At 39.8% G+C, this 16,929-nt stretch overlaps 1 protein-coding gene across 1 annotated transcript in view; it reads right to left on the bottom strand.

The window, feature by feature from the left end:
• Positions 1–16,929, bottom strand: part of DIP2B (disco interacting protein 2 homolog B) — a 223,057-nt gene that overhangs the window by 19,392 nt on the left and 186,736 nt on the right. Inside the window, exons 23-28 of the mRNA XM_080809970.1 lie at positions 13,922–14,123; positions 7,899–8,008; positions 7,676–7,756; positions 3,446–3,569; positions 2,087–2,208; positions 736–847 (exon numbers count right to left, since the gene is read on the bottom strand). Coding sequence (XP_080666096.1) covers positions 736–847; positions 2,087–2,208; positions 3,446–3,569; positions 7,676–7,756; positions 7,899–8,008; positions 13,922–14,123 — 751 coding nt within the window. The remainder of the gene's footprint in view (positions 1–735; positions 848–2,086; positions 2,209–3,445; positions 3,570–7,675; positions 7,757–7,898; positions 8,009–13,921; positions 14,124–16,929) is intronic.

The following is a 16,929-nucleotide window of genomic DNA, read 5'->3' as shown; positions in this document are numbered from 1 at the left end:
TTTAGCACGGATACCACTTAAATGAATGTCCTTTATGGATTTTTTTTTAAGATTTTATTTATTTATTTGACACAGAGAGAGAGATCATAAGCAGGCAGAGAGGCAGGCAGAGAGAGAGAGAGGGAAGCAGGCTCACTGCTGAGCAGAGAGCCTGATGCGGGGCTCAATCCCAGGACCCTGAGATCATGACCTGAGCTGAAGGCAGAGGCTTAACCCACTGGGCCACCCTGGTGCCCTTACTTTATGGTTTTTAAAGTACCTTGTTATTATGCTGTACTTGATATTCTCAAAAAGTATCTGAGTCAGGTAAGAGTAGGTAACATTTGAGGGAAGGGTAATCTCAGAGAAGATTATATAAAAAATAAGTACTTGAGCTTGAACTAGAACCAGGTCAAGGATCAGAGTGTGTCAAGATTTTACATGGCCTTATGTGTACCCGGTTATATTCTGCATAAAAACCTAACCATTGTTTGAGGATGTCAGGAGTAAGAGCAAGACATTTTTTGGTTTCAAGAGCTCTTAGCAGCCTGTGATCTGCATCTTTGGATCTGGTTGTTGCAGTACCCAGTCCTTCGGTAACACAAGTGAATGGGCAGGAAGTTCTGCCTCTGTCTCAGTAGGTGGAATGTGTTGCAACCTAAGAGTTGTATAAACATCTTTGGCATGAGAAGCTAGAGAGCTCAGGGCATGAATGTTCTTGCTCCTTCAAGAGCTCTGGAGAAATCTCCCTTTTACCTGTGTCAATGATGGTCGGCCAGGTTTTCACATCCACAGCTGCTGCCGCCTCTCGGGACCTCAGCAACCTCATTAGGGTCTGTGTGGTGAGAACACAGGCTGCTTTGCTGACCTAGAAAACAAATGGACAGAAATAAGCACCAGGACGCTTAGTCCCCATGTGGCCCCACAGGCTCTGGCTGCTGCTAAAAGCAACTCATACTGGACTAAAAGCACACCATACTGGCAGGATGGTATTCATTGTTTAAAGAACACACAATAGTACAATGGATGTCGGTGTGTCCCCTCCATTTGTCCTTCTGGGACTGTGTAACACTGACTTATCTCAGAAGGATGGAGCTTTCACAACACAAGTTATTGTTTTTAACAGTGTGGATGCCCACATCCCTTGATTTCATGAAGACCATGATAAAGTAAAAACGTGGATTTTTTTATTGCTCAAGGAATGGGAGGAGTCAGAGGATCACTGCTATAGGAGTTCATGTTTGCCACAGCCTAATGAATTGGAGAAATTTACTAGACCCAGCACATATCCTGAATTTGAGGGATGCAGAGCTGTCAAGGAAACTAAGCTCTCCCTCACACCTACACATGGAAACACAAAGCGATCAACTTCCCCTTAAACCATCAACAGAAGGAAACTCCCCTCCCTGCTGCTCTGGCCTACTTTGCAGACTATAAAGAGGGCATTTTGCTGAACTGAACTTTGTGATAAAATCATCTATGGTGAACATGGCTTTTATAACCCAGGCTCTAGTTGCTGACAGAACAGCAGTCCTTAGAGAAACAACGTTACACAAGTTAGAATTCTGCCTCTTTGCTGTAACATGAATTAGGATACAATGCAATACAGATTTATGTTACTTCCTTCGATTTTCATATCCTCTAGAAACTTCCATTACTTCCAGGGCAAGATCTGGATACCTTTTAGTGCTATACCAAGTGAATTTATAAAACTAACCCAAATAAAAATGACCAACACTGGGGAGAATTCAGTTTGGCATATAAAATTACCTTGGGTACTGTGCAGAAAAAATGAGAATATTTTTTAAGAAGGGAGATAAGACAACAATAACAACAAAAAGTTTTATAGAGAATTACTAATGTCAGCCTCACCTCCTTAGTGTTCATGATTAGAAACACAATTCTGTACCTCACCAATAATCACTTTCCCACATTCCTTCACTGAAAAATGCTAGTCATTTTAGTCAGGTAAGTGAAAAGAAGGTGGCTTTCAGGGGACAGATTTCACTTCCTGACTCAACAAAACAGGAAATTTAATAAGGATCTGGAGTTGTCTGACTCTGGGTTTTATGAGATGAGGACAAGGCAAGATATACTTGGTACTTACATCAACAATCATGCGGACAGTGGGCAAGGTGGCCGTAAGGTTCTGAGCATGAGGAGGTCGGACAGTGACAGGTATGCACCCCGCATACAGGCAACCATAGAACGCGGCTATTAACTCGATGCCTGCAAGACAGAGTCACTTAGCTGACCACTATCACTGAGAAACTAAATGGCAGATCTTCTAAAGCCAGTTTATTAAATCATGTGCCAGACAGTTTATTGAGATCATAATTTAACATAGATAATAGCGGAAGAAGTTTTTTAAATCAAGAAGAGCTTGAATGTAAAGAAGGAAGCATATAAAACAACTTAAAAAATAAAGAGAAGCCAAGAATAAATAACAAGAAAGGAAGTCAGAAGTAAAGAAAACTCTGGAAAGACACCCAGGGAAGGTATTCTGAAATCATTACTTGATACTTAGTAGAAATAACTGCAGAAATTAGGTCTCATAGCTTAGGAAATAAAAGAATGGGGAAAGGTGGGATGAGGAACACCTGAGGTTTAAAAAAAATATTTAGAAGCCTGCTGTGTGACAAGCAGTTAGACTACTGAGATGTCTCTTCACCTGTAGGTACAAGTTTTAGGGAGACAAAGTGTGATTCAATTTGATGAAGACTCTCCCCTGTCAGGACACGGGGAGCAGCCTTCTCCAGAAGTGTTCTGGTCCACCACCAGGTCATTCACTGGTGGATGGAAGACACTCTCATAGGAACACCACAGGAGGGATTCTTTTACCAGATGACCTTTCAAGGAATCTTAGTATCAGTGTAAATAAAACAGAACAAAATGAACTAAGGGGGATAAGACACCTCAACTATTTCACTTAACATTTTGAATATTTATGCCAAACTGTCATCAAAGAATTCTCAGTCCTTCTTACTGTGAAGAGAACATTTTTATATTAAATGAGAGCACGGAAGATAAAATCAGCAATAATGAAGACTACACATCAATCAGGATATAAAAAATGCAAAGTCAAAAGAGTTTACACACGATATTCTTTAGGAACTGGGTGAAATGGTCCTATTCCTGAACACTCCTAGAAACAGAGCACCTCTTTTGAGGGTTTCCAAAAAGTCAGAAAGTCTTATTCATTTGATATTTACCATAGTGCCAGGAACTATGCGAGACAGGGGGAATACAAGAGTAAATACAACAGACACAGTCCCAGCAGAGCCATGGCACTGCTCAACTCTAGGGCGTGAAGCTTGGTTCCTACCTTAGCCTGGGTGCCTGGGACTCCCAGAGCTGGGAGCTGCATAGCCTACATGGGCAAAGATGGCGGCTCTCACTTCCTGTCCTCTCATACTCTGTAGTCTGGTAATGGAGTTTGAGCCTAGTTTACTAACACAATACCTACCAGGTGGATAGAGCAACACCACGTTGTCTCCTGCATTTAGATGCCCCTTATCACCAAGAACTGATGCAATCCTCTCTGCTCGCTTATGAAGCTGAAGGCAACTGGCTGTGCACACAGTAGTTCCCTTTAAAGAGAAGAAAGTGTAAAAGGGTCAAAATTCAGGAAATAAAACAGTGACAAGTACAAGCCAATTCCACTTTATACCAGAAAGGCTGGTGCCTTGGTAGATTCTCTGTAGCAAGTTATCAATGCCAGCAAAAATTCCCCTAGTACTGAAAGACGAGTGGTAGTCCTTTTCTTTTTCAATGCCTGAAGGAATTTAGGGAATAGCAACATTAACTTAAATCAAACAATGTATCTATAGTCTTTCCTGTTTAAGACAGCTTCAAAAATACATTCGAGTTTTTTATTTAAACGAGGAAGTAAGAGTGGAAGGAAAATAAAGGAAATAAAAGTAGAATGAGGGCAGGAGTGAGGTCGGGCCAGTCACTGCAGGCCATGTGGCCATGGGCATTGTGTGCATTTTCTGTGCGTCACACAAATTTGGCTCTGAGTATTCCAACAGCAAAGATGTAAACAAAACAGTAACACCAAATCAGAGTCCACTAGCTGATAATAAAGATTAGCAGATCAGAAGACGGCCAACTATTCCTGATCCTGAGAATAATTTCTCCTTGAGGTCTTCATCAATTCCTGAGTGTCAATCCAAGTTTCACTGAGCTGGGCTTTTTGAAACCATTTTGTGTGTAAGATAAACCACACAAATATGAAAAGCATATAAAATATGAATGTATTACATAACAGAGAAATCACAAAGCAAGCATCAGCATAAGAACCAGCATGGCATGAAAAACACCACCGCCAGCAGCACAAAAGCACCCTTAGGGGTCCCCTCACCCCGGTCTACTCTCGTCCCTTCTTTTCCTCCGTATGTAACCGCTATTTTGAATTTTTAATCTTAATCACTGATTTCCTTCTCTTCATAATATTACAACCTGTGAAAGGTTTGATTTTATAGAAATGTAACTGTATGGTATAAATTTCTGTGTTTTGCTTCATTCTCTCAACATTAACAGTCACCTCTGCTGCAGTGTCCGGGTGTAGTTCTCATATTTGTTGCTGCATAGCATTTAACTGTATAAACACATAACAATTTATTCATCCATTCTGCTGCTGATGGACAATAGCATTTTTGTACATGTACCCTCATGCATAAACACATGAGTTTTGGTGGAGGGCAGACCTAGAGATGGAATTGTGGGGTCACCGCATATGCCTATCTCCAACTTCACTAAATAAAACCGAATTATTCTCTGCCTACTGTGCTAATACCACACTATCTTAATTATTGCAACTCTATAACTCAAAAAGTCTCACAAGAAAAACAAGTTTTACTGAGCTATTTTAAAAATAACTTTTAAGTTTCATTAATATAAAATAGTACATGTTCAATAGGGAAAATAGAGACAAGTAAAATATAATTCAGATGTAACCACTATCAACATTTTGCTGTGTATTTTCCTGGCTTTTAAAAAATGAGTATATATTATATATAAATTCACATGCGACATTAAAAAAATGGTAAAAATATGGTATATTTTACTATCTGCCTGAATCTGTGTATTGCATTGGTAAAGAATGTGGGTTCAGAAGCCAGCTTTGGGTTCAAATGAAAGAGCTGATTTCCTAGTCCTACTACTTACTAGTTCTCAGGCAAGTAATTTTATGTCTCCGGGCCTCAGTTTCCTCAATCTTAAAATGAACTGTGAAATATACAGCACCCAGAACAGGGTCTAGTAGGTACTCGATTATTGTTACTATTTTTTAAAGGTTTATTTATTTATCTCAGAAAGAGAGAGCAAGTGAACGAGCACAAGTGGGAGGGGTAGGGGGAGAGAGAGAGAATCTCAAGTAGACTCTGCAGGGAGCATGGAAGCCAGCGCAGGGCTTGATCTCACGACCCTGAAATCATGATCTGAGCCAAAATCAAGAGTCAGATGCTTAACCAACTGAGCCACACAGGTGCTCCTAGGTAGTAGATTATTTTACTGAAGTCTGACATGCTATTTTTTACCACTTACACATTATGAATATTTTCTATTATATATATATATATATATAAAATAGATATATATCTCTCTATTATATATAATAGAAAATATTCATAATATATATATAATATCTATTATATATATTCTATAATACTCTTTTGAATGGCTGTATAGTATTTCATGCTATAATTTTATATGCCATGATTTACTTAGTCAATTGTCTATTGTTGGACAATAAGGTTATAACACTAAAGCGGATATCCCTTTGGCTAAAGTCAGGGTTAATCTGTAAGGCCATTTTTTATATCTTACAATATTCCTCTTTTTGGTCCATGGTACGGCAGTAAACTAAATCTTCCAAAAAAAAACAAAACAAAACAATTTTTTGGGGGGTGCCTGAATGGCACAGTTAAGTATCCAACTCTGGATTTCAGCTCAGGTTATGATCTCAGGGTCATGATGAGCCCCACATTGGGCTCCACACTGGGTGTGGTACCTACTTAAGATTCTCTCTCTCCCTCTTCCTCTGCTCCCCCATCCCCTGCATTCTTTTGCTCTTTCTCAAATAAATAAATAAATCTTTAATTTTTTTTTCCCCTGGGCATGAGGGAACAATGTGATATGGTCACTAAGCTTTCTGACCGTCTGGGCTAATCCAAGGTAAAATACTGGAATATGCAGAAGAATAAATGGACTAAGTGTCTTTGAGTCAACACATATATTATTTCTCTAACCAAGAAGCAAATTTAAATGTATGCCTTCTAACACATACCTGGGGTGCGGGTTTCACAGGGCTATATCTTTAACTATAGCCCAGCCTGGAAGTGGAGTAGGGAAGTAAGCTGGACTGACAACTTCTTACTGAAATGGAAGGACCCTAACGAATCCACAGGCTTGGAGAGAAACCCACTTCATTTAGAGGAAGAACAAGGAAGTCAAAAGTTTTCTAACGGATAATAATGGTTCTTTAGATTTTTAATGACTTTTCACTAAAATGCGCAGCATACTCCCCTCATGAAGTTCTATTACTACATAAACTCTCAAAGGTGGGGGTGCCTGAGTGGCTCAGTGGGTTAAAGCCTCTGCCTTTAGCTCAGGTCATGATCCCGAGGTCCTGGGATCGAGCCCCCATCAGGTTCTCTGCTCAGCAGGGAGCCTGCTTCCCCCTCTCTCTCTGCCTGCCTCTCTGCCTACTTGTGATCTCTGTCTGTCAAATAAATAAAATCTTAAAAAAAAAAAACTCTCAAAGGTGTGTTTGAATAAAATACATCAGAATCTGGGGGCGCTGGGCAGAAGGGGACAGGTTGGGTGGCCCAGGAAATTTCAATAGGCTCTACAGTCCTTTTCCTGATGGCGGGAAATACTGTTAGACGCCATCATCACAATACTTTAAGCCTCTGATTCAGCCATTAAAACAAATCCCAGCACACGCCCACAAAACACCTAACTTAAAAAAATATTATATTTTGATAGAACCGTCCATTAGGAAGTACCACTTAATAAGGTTTGAATAATTTTCAATGTTTTTTATGGGTTAGCAATAAATCATTTAAGTATATAGTAAAAATAACTTTGTTTCAAGAAATATTTATCTATTGGGCACCTGGGTGGCTCAGTCCATTAAGTGTCTTGCCTTCGTTTCAGGTCATGACCTTAGGGTCCTGGGATCGAGTCCCGGACTCCCTGTTCAGCGGGGAGTCTGCTTTGCCCTCCTTCTCTCCGTCTGCCGCTCCCCCTGCTTATGTTCTCCCGTGCTCTCTCTCTCAAATAAATAGTAAATAAAATGTTAAAAAAAATATTTATCTAAAGTCATTTTCTTCCTGGTGGAAGTCCAAGAATTAAAGTCAAGCTGGGTAAAAAATGACATGCATGCCATAATGCATCCTACACATGTGCAGGTCTATGGAATTGCACCATTGGCCCCACTGTTCCTATCAGACTGAATAAAGGCAACTAGACTGTAATGTGAGGAGAGCTAGCATTAGATAACACTCCAGGAGGTCTCCTTTCAACCTTCAAGTGATTGCACAATCTATCCTCATCTGTCAAAACATGGAGAAAGCAGTAACTCTGCCCTCAGAGTTGACAACGGAAATTTTCTGATGAAAGGGATTGAGAGTGCCTAAGATCCTCCCATAATGTTCATCTGATTAGATATATACAATTGGATTTTCAGTACCTTGGCATTTAACAGCATGAAAAGTACATGGTCAGGAGTTGCCTGGGCTCGCCACTGTAAAATCTCTGCCAGAAACTGGTGCTAAAGTCATAAAGCAGAAAAAAGAATCAGGGTCAGTAACTTCGGAAAAGTTGGATAATGCGTCTCCCATCTACTTCCGGAAGTAGAAGTTCTGTCCTTGACTTGCTTATAAAAATCAACATCTGAACATCTGAACTCTTACCTTCCTCACTAAGTCATTCTCTTCAATTTGCCCAAGATCTCTTCCTGCAGCTTGCGCTATGCGTTTTCCAGCAACCAGATTTCCAACCATCACAGAAGCAGGGCCCACACCTGTAAGTAAAGGCCAGAATCAACTCTGGTGGTGAAAATTCAAACTATATCCCCGAAGTATTTCCAGACTGACCCAAACTAGTTCACATATTCACTCAGCAATTCAGATAGCGCATTCTTCTAGGCACTGGGGACACAGCAGTAAACAAGACAAACTGCCTGTACTCTATCGAGGAAAGGCAACCAGTAAGTACATTTACAAATAAATCATGTCAGGTAGTAGAAACTGTTAGAAAAAAACAACACTGGGGTGCCTGGGTGGCTCAGTGGTTTAAGCCTCTGCGTTCAGTTCAGGTCATGATCTCAGGGTCCTGGGATCGAGCCCCGCATCGGGCTCTCTGCTCAGCAAGGAGCCTGCTTCCTCCTCTCTCTGCTGCCTCTCTAGCTACTTGTGAACTCTCTCTGTCAAATAAAAAAAATAAAATCTTAAAATAAAAAAAAGAAAGAAGAGAAAAGAAAGGAAAAAAACAACACAGAGCTAGAGAAGAGACAGGAATCTGGAGGGAAGAGAGGAGTGGGTGAGTTCCTATAGTTGGGTATAAGGGATTTTTCACTCCCAGGAGGTGACAGTTGGTTGTACTAGTTCCTATCGATAAATAATTTCATCAACTCCAATCACAGTATGACCCTAAAAATGGACTTAACAGTAAGGAAAATCTGTTCTGGGAAGAAATCTGCCATCTTTGAGAATTGAGAGTGGGTTCATCAGGAATCTCAGAAGTACTTTATTAAAAGTGAGTAATGGCATCCACATTGTGGGACATTCTATAAGACAACTAGCCTGGACTCTTCAAAAACCATGTTTTTAAGAGAAAATAAGGCTAGGAGCTTCTAAATTAAAGGACATGACAGCCAAATGCAATGCATAACCTTGACTGGATACTAAATTTTAAAAAATCAGTTGTAATAAACAAGTGAAGAAATCTGGATACAGACTGTATATTACTAGATGATAGCATTAAGATTAAATTTTTTCTTTTTTTTTTTTTAAGATTTTATTTGTTTGACAGAGAGAGATCATAAGTAGGCAGTGAGGCAGGAAGAGAGAGAGGGGTAAGCAGGCTCCCTGCCGAGCAGAGAACCCGATGTGGGGCTTGATCCCAGGACCCTGAGATCATGACCTGGGTGGAAGGAAGAAGCTTAACCCACTGAGCCACCCAGGTGCCCCTCTTTTTTTTTTTTTTTTTTAAAGAGAGTGCATGTACAGGGGCAGGGGTGGGAGAGGTGTGGGGGTTGGGCAAAGGCGGAGAGAGAGAATCCCAAGCAGGGTCCACACCCAGCATGGAGCCTGAGAGGGCTCTCCCTCTTGACCCTGAGTTAATGACCTGAGCTGAAATCAAGAGTCAGAGGCTTAACAAACTTAGCCACCCAGCCGTCCCAAGGTTAAATTTCATAATAGAATAATGGCATTGTTGTTGATTAGGAAAACTTTAGAAGCTTTTTTTTTTTTTTTTTTGGTCTTTGGAGATAACACTACAGAATATTTAGGGGTGAAATGTGATGTCTGCAATTTATTTCCAAAGAGTTCAGTAAAACAATGTCAACTACTGGTAAATCTAGGGGAAGGTATGCAGGTTATTCACTGTGGTATTCTTTCAACGTTCCCATGGGTTTGACACTTCCAAATAAAAAGGGAGAACTCACTGAACTCTACCTCTGAAACTAATAATACACTATATGTTAATTAATTGGATTTAAATTAAAAAATTTTAAAAAAGGGAGAACTCTCCCTTTCTTCAAGAAAAAAGTGCTAGGGTGCTGAATGCCTTTCTTGACAGTCACTTGAAGACTCTATGGTATCAAACTAGGCAGATGGCTAAAAGATAACTAAACTTATTACTAGCCAAGTTTTGAATAAGGCTGATGCTACTACATATGAATTAATATTAAATATCTTTTATTGCCAAAATCTGTTGATCCTAAATATGCCAGAACAAAATCACTTTAATGATAAGACTCTAAATAATGGGGGAAGTATGGGTAGAGGGTATAAGGGAATTCTCTGTACTACTTGGCACTCTGAAGTGTGAAATTATTTCAAAATGAAAAGTTTAACTTTTTTTTTCAAATTGAATAAAAAACCCAAGAAGTATAAAGTACCCCAACACTGTGCTGAACAATTTTAGTCTACAAAGCATCTACTGCAATTTTAAGTGTAATATGTAAAACTCCTTCCTAAGAAACTGTGTTACAAGTTACATACAAGACATGTCATATTGGAGACAGCCTTTTATACAGGGCAGGGAGTCAGAGTATATCTGTGTTAGCTACCCAATCTCAAATTATACTGTAAAATTAATAAAGGTGGTGCATCGTTAAAAGTGAATTTTTCAGAGTAGTTTAAAACAGCAAAAATAATTAAGCAGCAATTTCTTGAGGTCCTTCTGTGTGCATTCCTTAAGTCTAAGGATCATAGAGAGTGAAAAATAATTGGAAGCAGTAACATCTAGAAGGCTAACTGCTGATACCTTGGTGTACCTGTAAATACCCCTTCCTGTTTTCCCCCACAAGTTATGCAAATTTCCTGTGGCAAAGAATACTAGTCATCAATCCCAATATCTGGTCTCCTCTTCCACCTTAATAACAGACCCCCCAGTTTAAGGCTGGGCAAATAAATACCTGGAATTAAGACTATATTCTTTTAGTGTGGGAGACTAATATGTAAGAGAAAGTAATATGTGCAATTTCTAGAAAGTATGTTTAAAGGGCAAGGTCATTTCCTTCCTTGCCTTTTTTCCCACTTAGCTGGAATGTAAGAATGATGGCTGGAGGTCAGGGGGCCTAACTGGGCCCTGAGGCAGTACGCTAGGATGGCCATGGCAGATTGTTTTATTTTCTTATAATCCTTCCTTTCCTTCCTGTTGTTGCTATGATTATATGACAGGAGTATACCTCTCCGCTCCACTGACTCTGGGCATGGTCTGAACTTGTTTTGGACAATGACACGTTAGGAGCCATGACACAAACAGAAGCTTTAAATATGCTTGTGTGGTTTGGCTTGCTTTCCTGCTTTTGCCATCTGCCTTGAGAAGAATATGGCGCAGTAGCTGCTGGTCCCATGATGAGAAGACACACGGAACAATTCTGAACCCAACCTACAACCTGGAATCAGGCCAAGCCCAGCTGGTCCCAGCCAAGTTCAGCAGAGCCACATCCCGTGAGTGAAAAATAAGTACTTCTTTGGAGCTATCACATTTTTAGAGCTATCTGTTATGTGGCATATCTGTAATAACAGGTGACTGATACGATGCCAGAGCAAGAAGATGGGAAGCTGGAACCACAGTGACAGGGGAGCTACCACCCGGGTCCCCCACTGCCCAGCTATGAATTTCTTTCACCTGAGAAAGAAAAACTTTGCTCTTGTTTTTTAAGCAGTTACTAGGTTTTTCTGAGATTTGCAGCCAAAACCAGTCCTAACACATTTCCCATTCTTTACATAATAGCCCCAACAGGCAGCTCACTGGGATTTTTGTCACTAGGCTGCCTTAACATCTTTTCCATCGTCCTTTTCCTCTCCTTTCTTACCTCACTCCTATTCATCACCATTTTCCTGTATTGTTCTTAAACCCCACCTCTCATGTCATACCCACATTATCTCTACCCCATCTCTGCCATGGTTTTCAAACTGCTTTGGTCCAACCCATACCCATCCCACTAAGATCTTAGCAGGCAATCACAACAGACGGCAAAAATACAGAATCCAAACCTAATGCTTTCATTAGACAAGGCAGATGCCATACCTGTGGGGGCTTAGGAATAAGTCTTTTATATATAAGTTTTATCATTTGATAAAATTGAACTCTGGCTAACAAAAGCAATGTCTTAAGTATCTACTATGTCCTAGGTAGCATCTTTTAAGCATCTACTATGAATGAAAGTTTTGTTAAAAGAATCCTAGATTAAATGCTATTTATTATTAAGAGTACACTTACTGTTATGAACACTGAATAACTTACAGAACTGCTGAATCATTACATTGTACACCTGAAACTACTATAACACTGTATGTTGATCATAATTCAATTAAAAAAGATCTTTAATATTAACATAATATTAACACATTAAAAACTATTTACTAAAATAGGATTTTAGGGATGTTTGGGTGGCTCAGTCAGCTAAGCATCTGCCTTTGGCTCAGGTCATGATTTCAGAGTTCTGGGATCGTGTCCCACATTGGGATCTTTGCTCAGCGGGGAGCCTTCTTCCCCCTCTGCCTGCTGCTTCCTTTCCTTGTGCGCCCCCTCTCTCTGACAAATAAATAAAATCTTTAAAATTAATAATAAAATAAAACAGGATTTCGCTCATATGACAAATGAATGTAGGTCTTCAGTAAATCAAGATGTGAGTTGGAGAAGGCGTTGTGTGTTATACACATCTGCCAGACGTGTAGGCAGGCAATATGAAGACAGTTTTTATACATTTTTTGATGAATTACTCACAGACTTCTTGATTTTGACTGCCCCTTCAGAATATTAGACTCCATAAACTCTTATTTCCACTAGCAGAAACTGATAAATATCATACATACTTTAGCTCTACACATGCTGTTACTAAGGCTAATGGATGAGTTGATAATAACATCTATCTAAATAAACTGTGACATCATCTTCAGCCACCAGACCAGGGAAGTAACTTTTGCAAAGCAGAGTATATTAAAATTTCAATAATGTGAGGATAATGTCTTGAATAAAAATATCCTAGAAAGTAAGAGGCTAACCTTATATTTTATTATTGTACATTATGTTTACCTTTCAGCAAAAGCTATCTTACAGAAATATGATTAAATGCCACACTTCCCCTTCCCTTCCTAATCTCCCCACTACCTTGTCTCTTTCCAACACATTTGGAGGCCAGTGTACTGATGTACACTCTGTGTGTGTTTGTGTGTGTGCATGTGTGTGTACACACACGTATGCATGGTGGTGGCACGATTTGTAAAACCCAGCTTTTGGATCTCATGTGTTTTCAGGCATTCAGAAAACTAGGAGCTTCTTATTAACTTCTCAATTAAAACAGCATCAAAAAAACATAATGATTTTATGTTGGGTTGAACAGATATTTCAACATAATTGACCATCAATTACTCCTCCCTTTAGCCTCTTACTCAGCCTTGTAAACTGTCTGCTCAGAAATAAGGCCAAAAGGTGAAATGGACTATTTAGGGGTTTTTTTTTTCCTCTTTTCCATATGGCAATTCACATATACTTACTTGCATCTCAAATTCACAGGAATACAGCAAGTGCAAAATATGCTATTTATCTTGTGATTACGACGTAAACAATTTTGAAATTATCTTGCTCCCCAGAGATATTACGGGCCCAAATCAGACCCTTAAAGCTTAGCAGGACTGAGGGATGACTCTCGGTGATTCCCAACAGAAAGGCAGTATAATATAGTGATTCGGAGTGTGGATTTTAGGGTCACAATTGGTGTGAGTCTCAACTCAGCCACTAACTAGCTATGTGACTTTGAGCACAATTCTTAACTTTTCTGCACTTTATTTTCCACAGCTGGGGGCAACACTTTCGGATCACATACGTACATGTTTAGCTTGTATTTGGCTTTTAGTAAGTACTCAATAAATACTAGCTATTCTTATTTTTATCAGAACCTACTCTTAGAGGACTTGTTTTATTCTAGTTCCACAAGTGAGATTTTGATCATCTTGACCTCAAACCTTACATCCAGGGGAAATGGAAGCACACTACAGAAATACTCAGAAGAGGAAGCCGGTAATAAACTCAGAGAAGGCAATTCTGCAGGCTCTAAGTCCTCCCTGCTTTTGGTCATCTAAGGCTACTCTTGTGTTACCCGTCTTTGTAAAATCCAATTCTAGAGAAAGCATTATGCCACCAAAAGTCAGCTTCTTGAAGTTGTAATTTTCACGCTATGTCTTCAAAGCTAGCGTATTACCTGGTTGCTTCTGTCGGGGTTTTGGCAAATTGGTCACACATGTATGTGGGCACATGAGGATATTGCAAGGATGCAGAGATCCCTCCAGAAAGAGCTGTTTCGTCTGAGATATGTGGATCCCTCCTAGAGGAGTTTTTGGCAATGTATTGGCAGGCACCAGAGCAAGACAATAAACACCCACTTGATGAATGCTATCGATCGCCTAGAAAAACACAGAGAAAAACATTTAGTGAGATTAATTTTGCTAACTTTGACATCCTCCTAACGTAATCCATTATTCTACTCTAGGATTTTTCCTTTTCTATCCATTCTAGGTCTAGAATCTCCTAGATTATTAAGATCTCATACATGTGAAGTTCTATATTTCTTCAAGCAATGGCAGAGATCAACAGAGGATGGGTAAGATACAATCTAAATGGACAGTGGTGGATACTGATTCGTACACCTCAATATGCTCTCTCTTGAATGCTAATGTCCAAAACCTAGAGATTTGTTTTGGTTCTTTTAACATACAACACAGCTCAATTCTGTAGAGGCAAAGTATTTTTATTATGAACACAAGAGAAGCCCTGGAAGTGGGCTCTGGCTTAACTGGCTTACCGAGTTACCCAGAATCCCGTCTGCAAAACACCGAGGGGAGGCCCACTGCACACTGAACCCTGGAGGCCACTGGCCCCCTCACTGTACCTCCGCTCCCAGCCATGCACCTGTGCCCCTGCTGAACACCAGCTGTGCATGCTTCTACACCTTTTGTGCTTTTCTTGTGTTCACATAATTTAACTATTACATCAACTGATAAAACAGAGTGTAAAAGGACAGAGAGAGTTGTGGTTTGTTTGGAAAGAGTCATTAAAAAGCTATTGCTGGTAAACACAAGTTAATTCTAAAAGGTAAGGATTATGTGTTCCAGTCCCTCTGCACATACTTGCATTCTAGTCTAACTTACATGAAATGAAAATAGAAACCACAGACCATCGAATTAGATGTCGCTTACGGACGCAGGTTAACATGGAGTGCAAACTGGTGTACTCCTACACATACTGCTTTATATGAAATGAATGCAGACATTTGTATGCTTCGTGTAAAAGTTTAATACTTGAAGAATTTCTCATTTTTATGATTCTCTGCCTCAAACACCTTTTAAAACTGACTGACTATTAATACTAGTTCCAAACACACCAACTGAGAGAGTTCGACTGCATCACCCATAAGTCTTACTGAAAAGAAGATACAGCCTTAGAAGAATGGACCAATGGTCATAAAAGACTGACAAGGCTTTTTATTAAAACAACTTAACAGTGTAAAGGAATAAACCTGTACATCATATTCCTCAGACTATCCTACTAATCAACAGAGACAACTAGAAAATAGAAAGTCTGGCAGGGTTCCCAAGTCTCTGGTATTTTAGAATATATAGACAGTTAGTAAATGCTATTACCTGTAGCCTGGATTCCCCACTGAAAATACACCACCTGACAGGTCATCAATCGATCACCTTCTTTAAAAGGTGCTGAGTTAGGTATTCAGTTTATATTATACGTAGATCCAGTGTTAACCTCTGAGCTCTAAACTACCAGAACATGTGGGGTCCTTATTGCGCTACTGTAGATCCAAATACTCAAAGCTGAGAAGCTAAAATACTGGGGAAATAATGCCCTCTCATTTCATACCCAAATCAGACTCCAAATGACTTTTACAAGAATGTGGATTAGCAAGTGAGCAGTGCATATAACTCCTCTAATTGCTTTCCAGGGAAAAATAAGAAACATGTTCGGGAATTTCAGTTTCTTTAATAGGGAAAAAAATGTGTAATTCATCACAACATTCTACTATCACGCCTCACAATTCATTCCAAATGAAATAAGCATTTTGTTTGTTCGAAAACATGAATGGTATGAACAGTATTCTCTGTGCAGGTCTGATTCTTAGCCATCTCCTTTTGGAGATCAGCCCAGTCCCATCTCTTTATAGTCTTTTCTGACCAGCCGATGCTCAGCAGATTATCTTTCTTGTCTTTTTGCTATAAATAGCCCATGTTCTATCAGCTGATAATTCAGAACCACAGACCCCAAAGATAAAAAGAAATCTTGAAAGGCATCTAGTACTATTACTCATCTCAGGCTTGCATCATTTCTCTAACATTACTACTAAGTGGCAGTGAATACATCCAAATGCCCCAAGCAGACAAGTAATAATGCGGGAACACTTCCAGTAACTTAGAATTTTCTTTGTCGAAGACAGTCCATGCTTTCTTTGGACCACACATTATCCAACAAATATTTACTGGGCCTACTATGTGTATCTGCTGACATGACTCTCAGTGTACAGTATCCTGTATACTTCAAATAATGATCTCACTGAATCCCTCCCACAGCTCTTTCATCCCCACTTTACAGGTTAGGAAATAAACTCAGTAAGGTTAAGTAACATCTGGAACTGAGGGGTGCTGCAATCCAAAGGCTGGAATTTCAAAGAATAGACTGTTCTCAACATGCTACCCGTGCTACTAGTGCAACTAGTGACATATCCCTTACACAGAACCCAGGTCTTCCTCCTACCCTAACAGCTTATCTCACCTAGCTCTCTAACTCCACAGGAAAGCTCCTTCAGAGTAAGAACAACATCTTACATTTGCTTGGACCCCTGCATGCGAGGCACCCATTATACAACATATGTAGTAGAACTACAGCTGTTGACAAGTGGATTGATTTCTGTCACAGATGTGTTCTGCACATGGTCAGTTTAAATTTTCCCGGTTAACACACACTCAGGCTCACAAAGAAAGGGGAAGAATTTGCTGAGGCAGGTCAATTCAATTGTTTTTGGCAACCTGAGCAGAAAAATACTATGTAGTCCAGAGGGAGAAATCATACTAATTATATTATTTTGCTAATGGTACCCGGAATGTCTGAGTACTGACTGGCAAGACAAAAATAAGGTGTCACAACCGGCCCAACGAAGAGAAGACTTCCTCAGTGGCTGCCGCCACCTGTGATGGCAAAGCCAAC

Source organism: Martes martes (genome assembly GCF_963455335.1).
Source record: "Martes martes genome assembly, chromosome: 8".
NCBI lineage: Eukaryota > Metazoa > Chordata > Mammalia > Carnivora > Mustelidae > Martes > Martes martes.
Note: the sequence above shows the minus strand (reverse complement) of the source record. Positions and strands in the feature narration are given on the sequence as shown.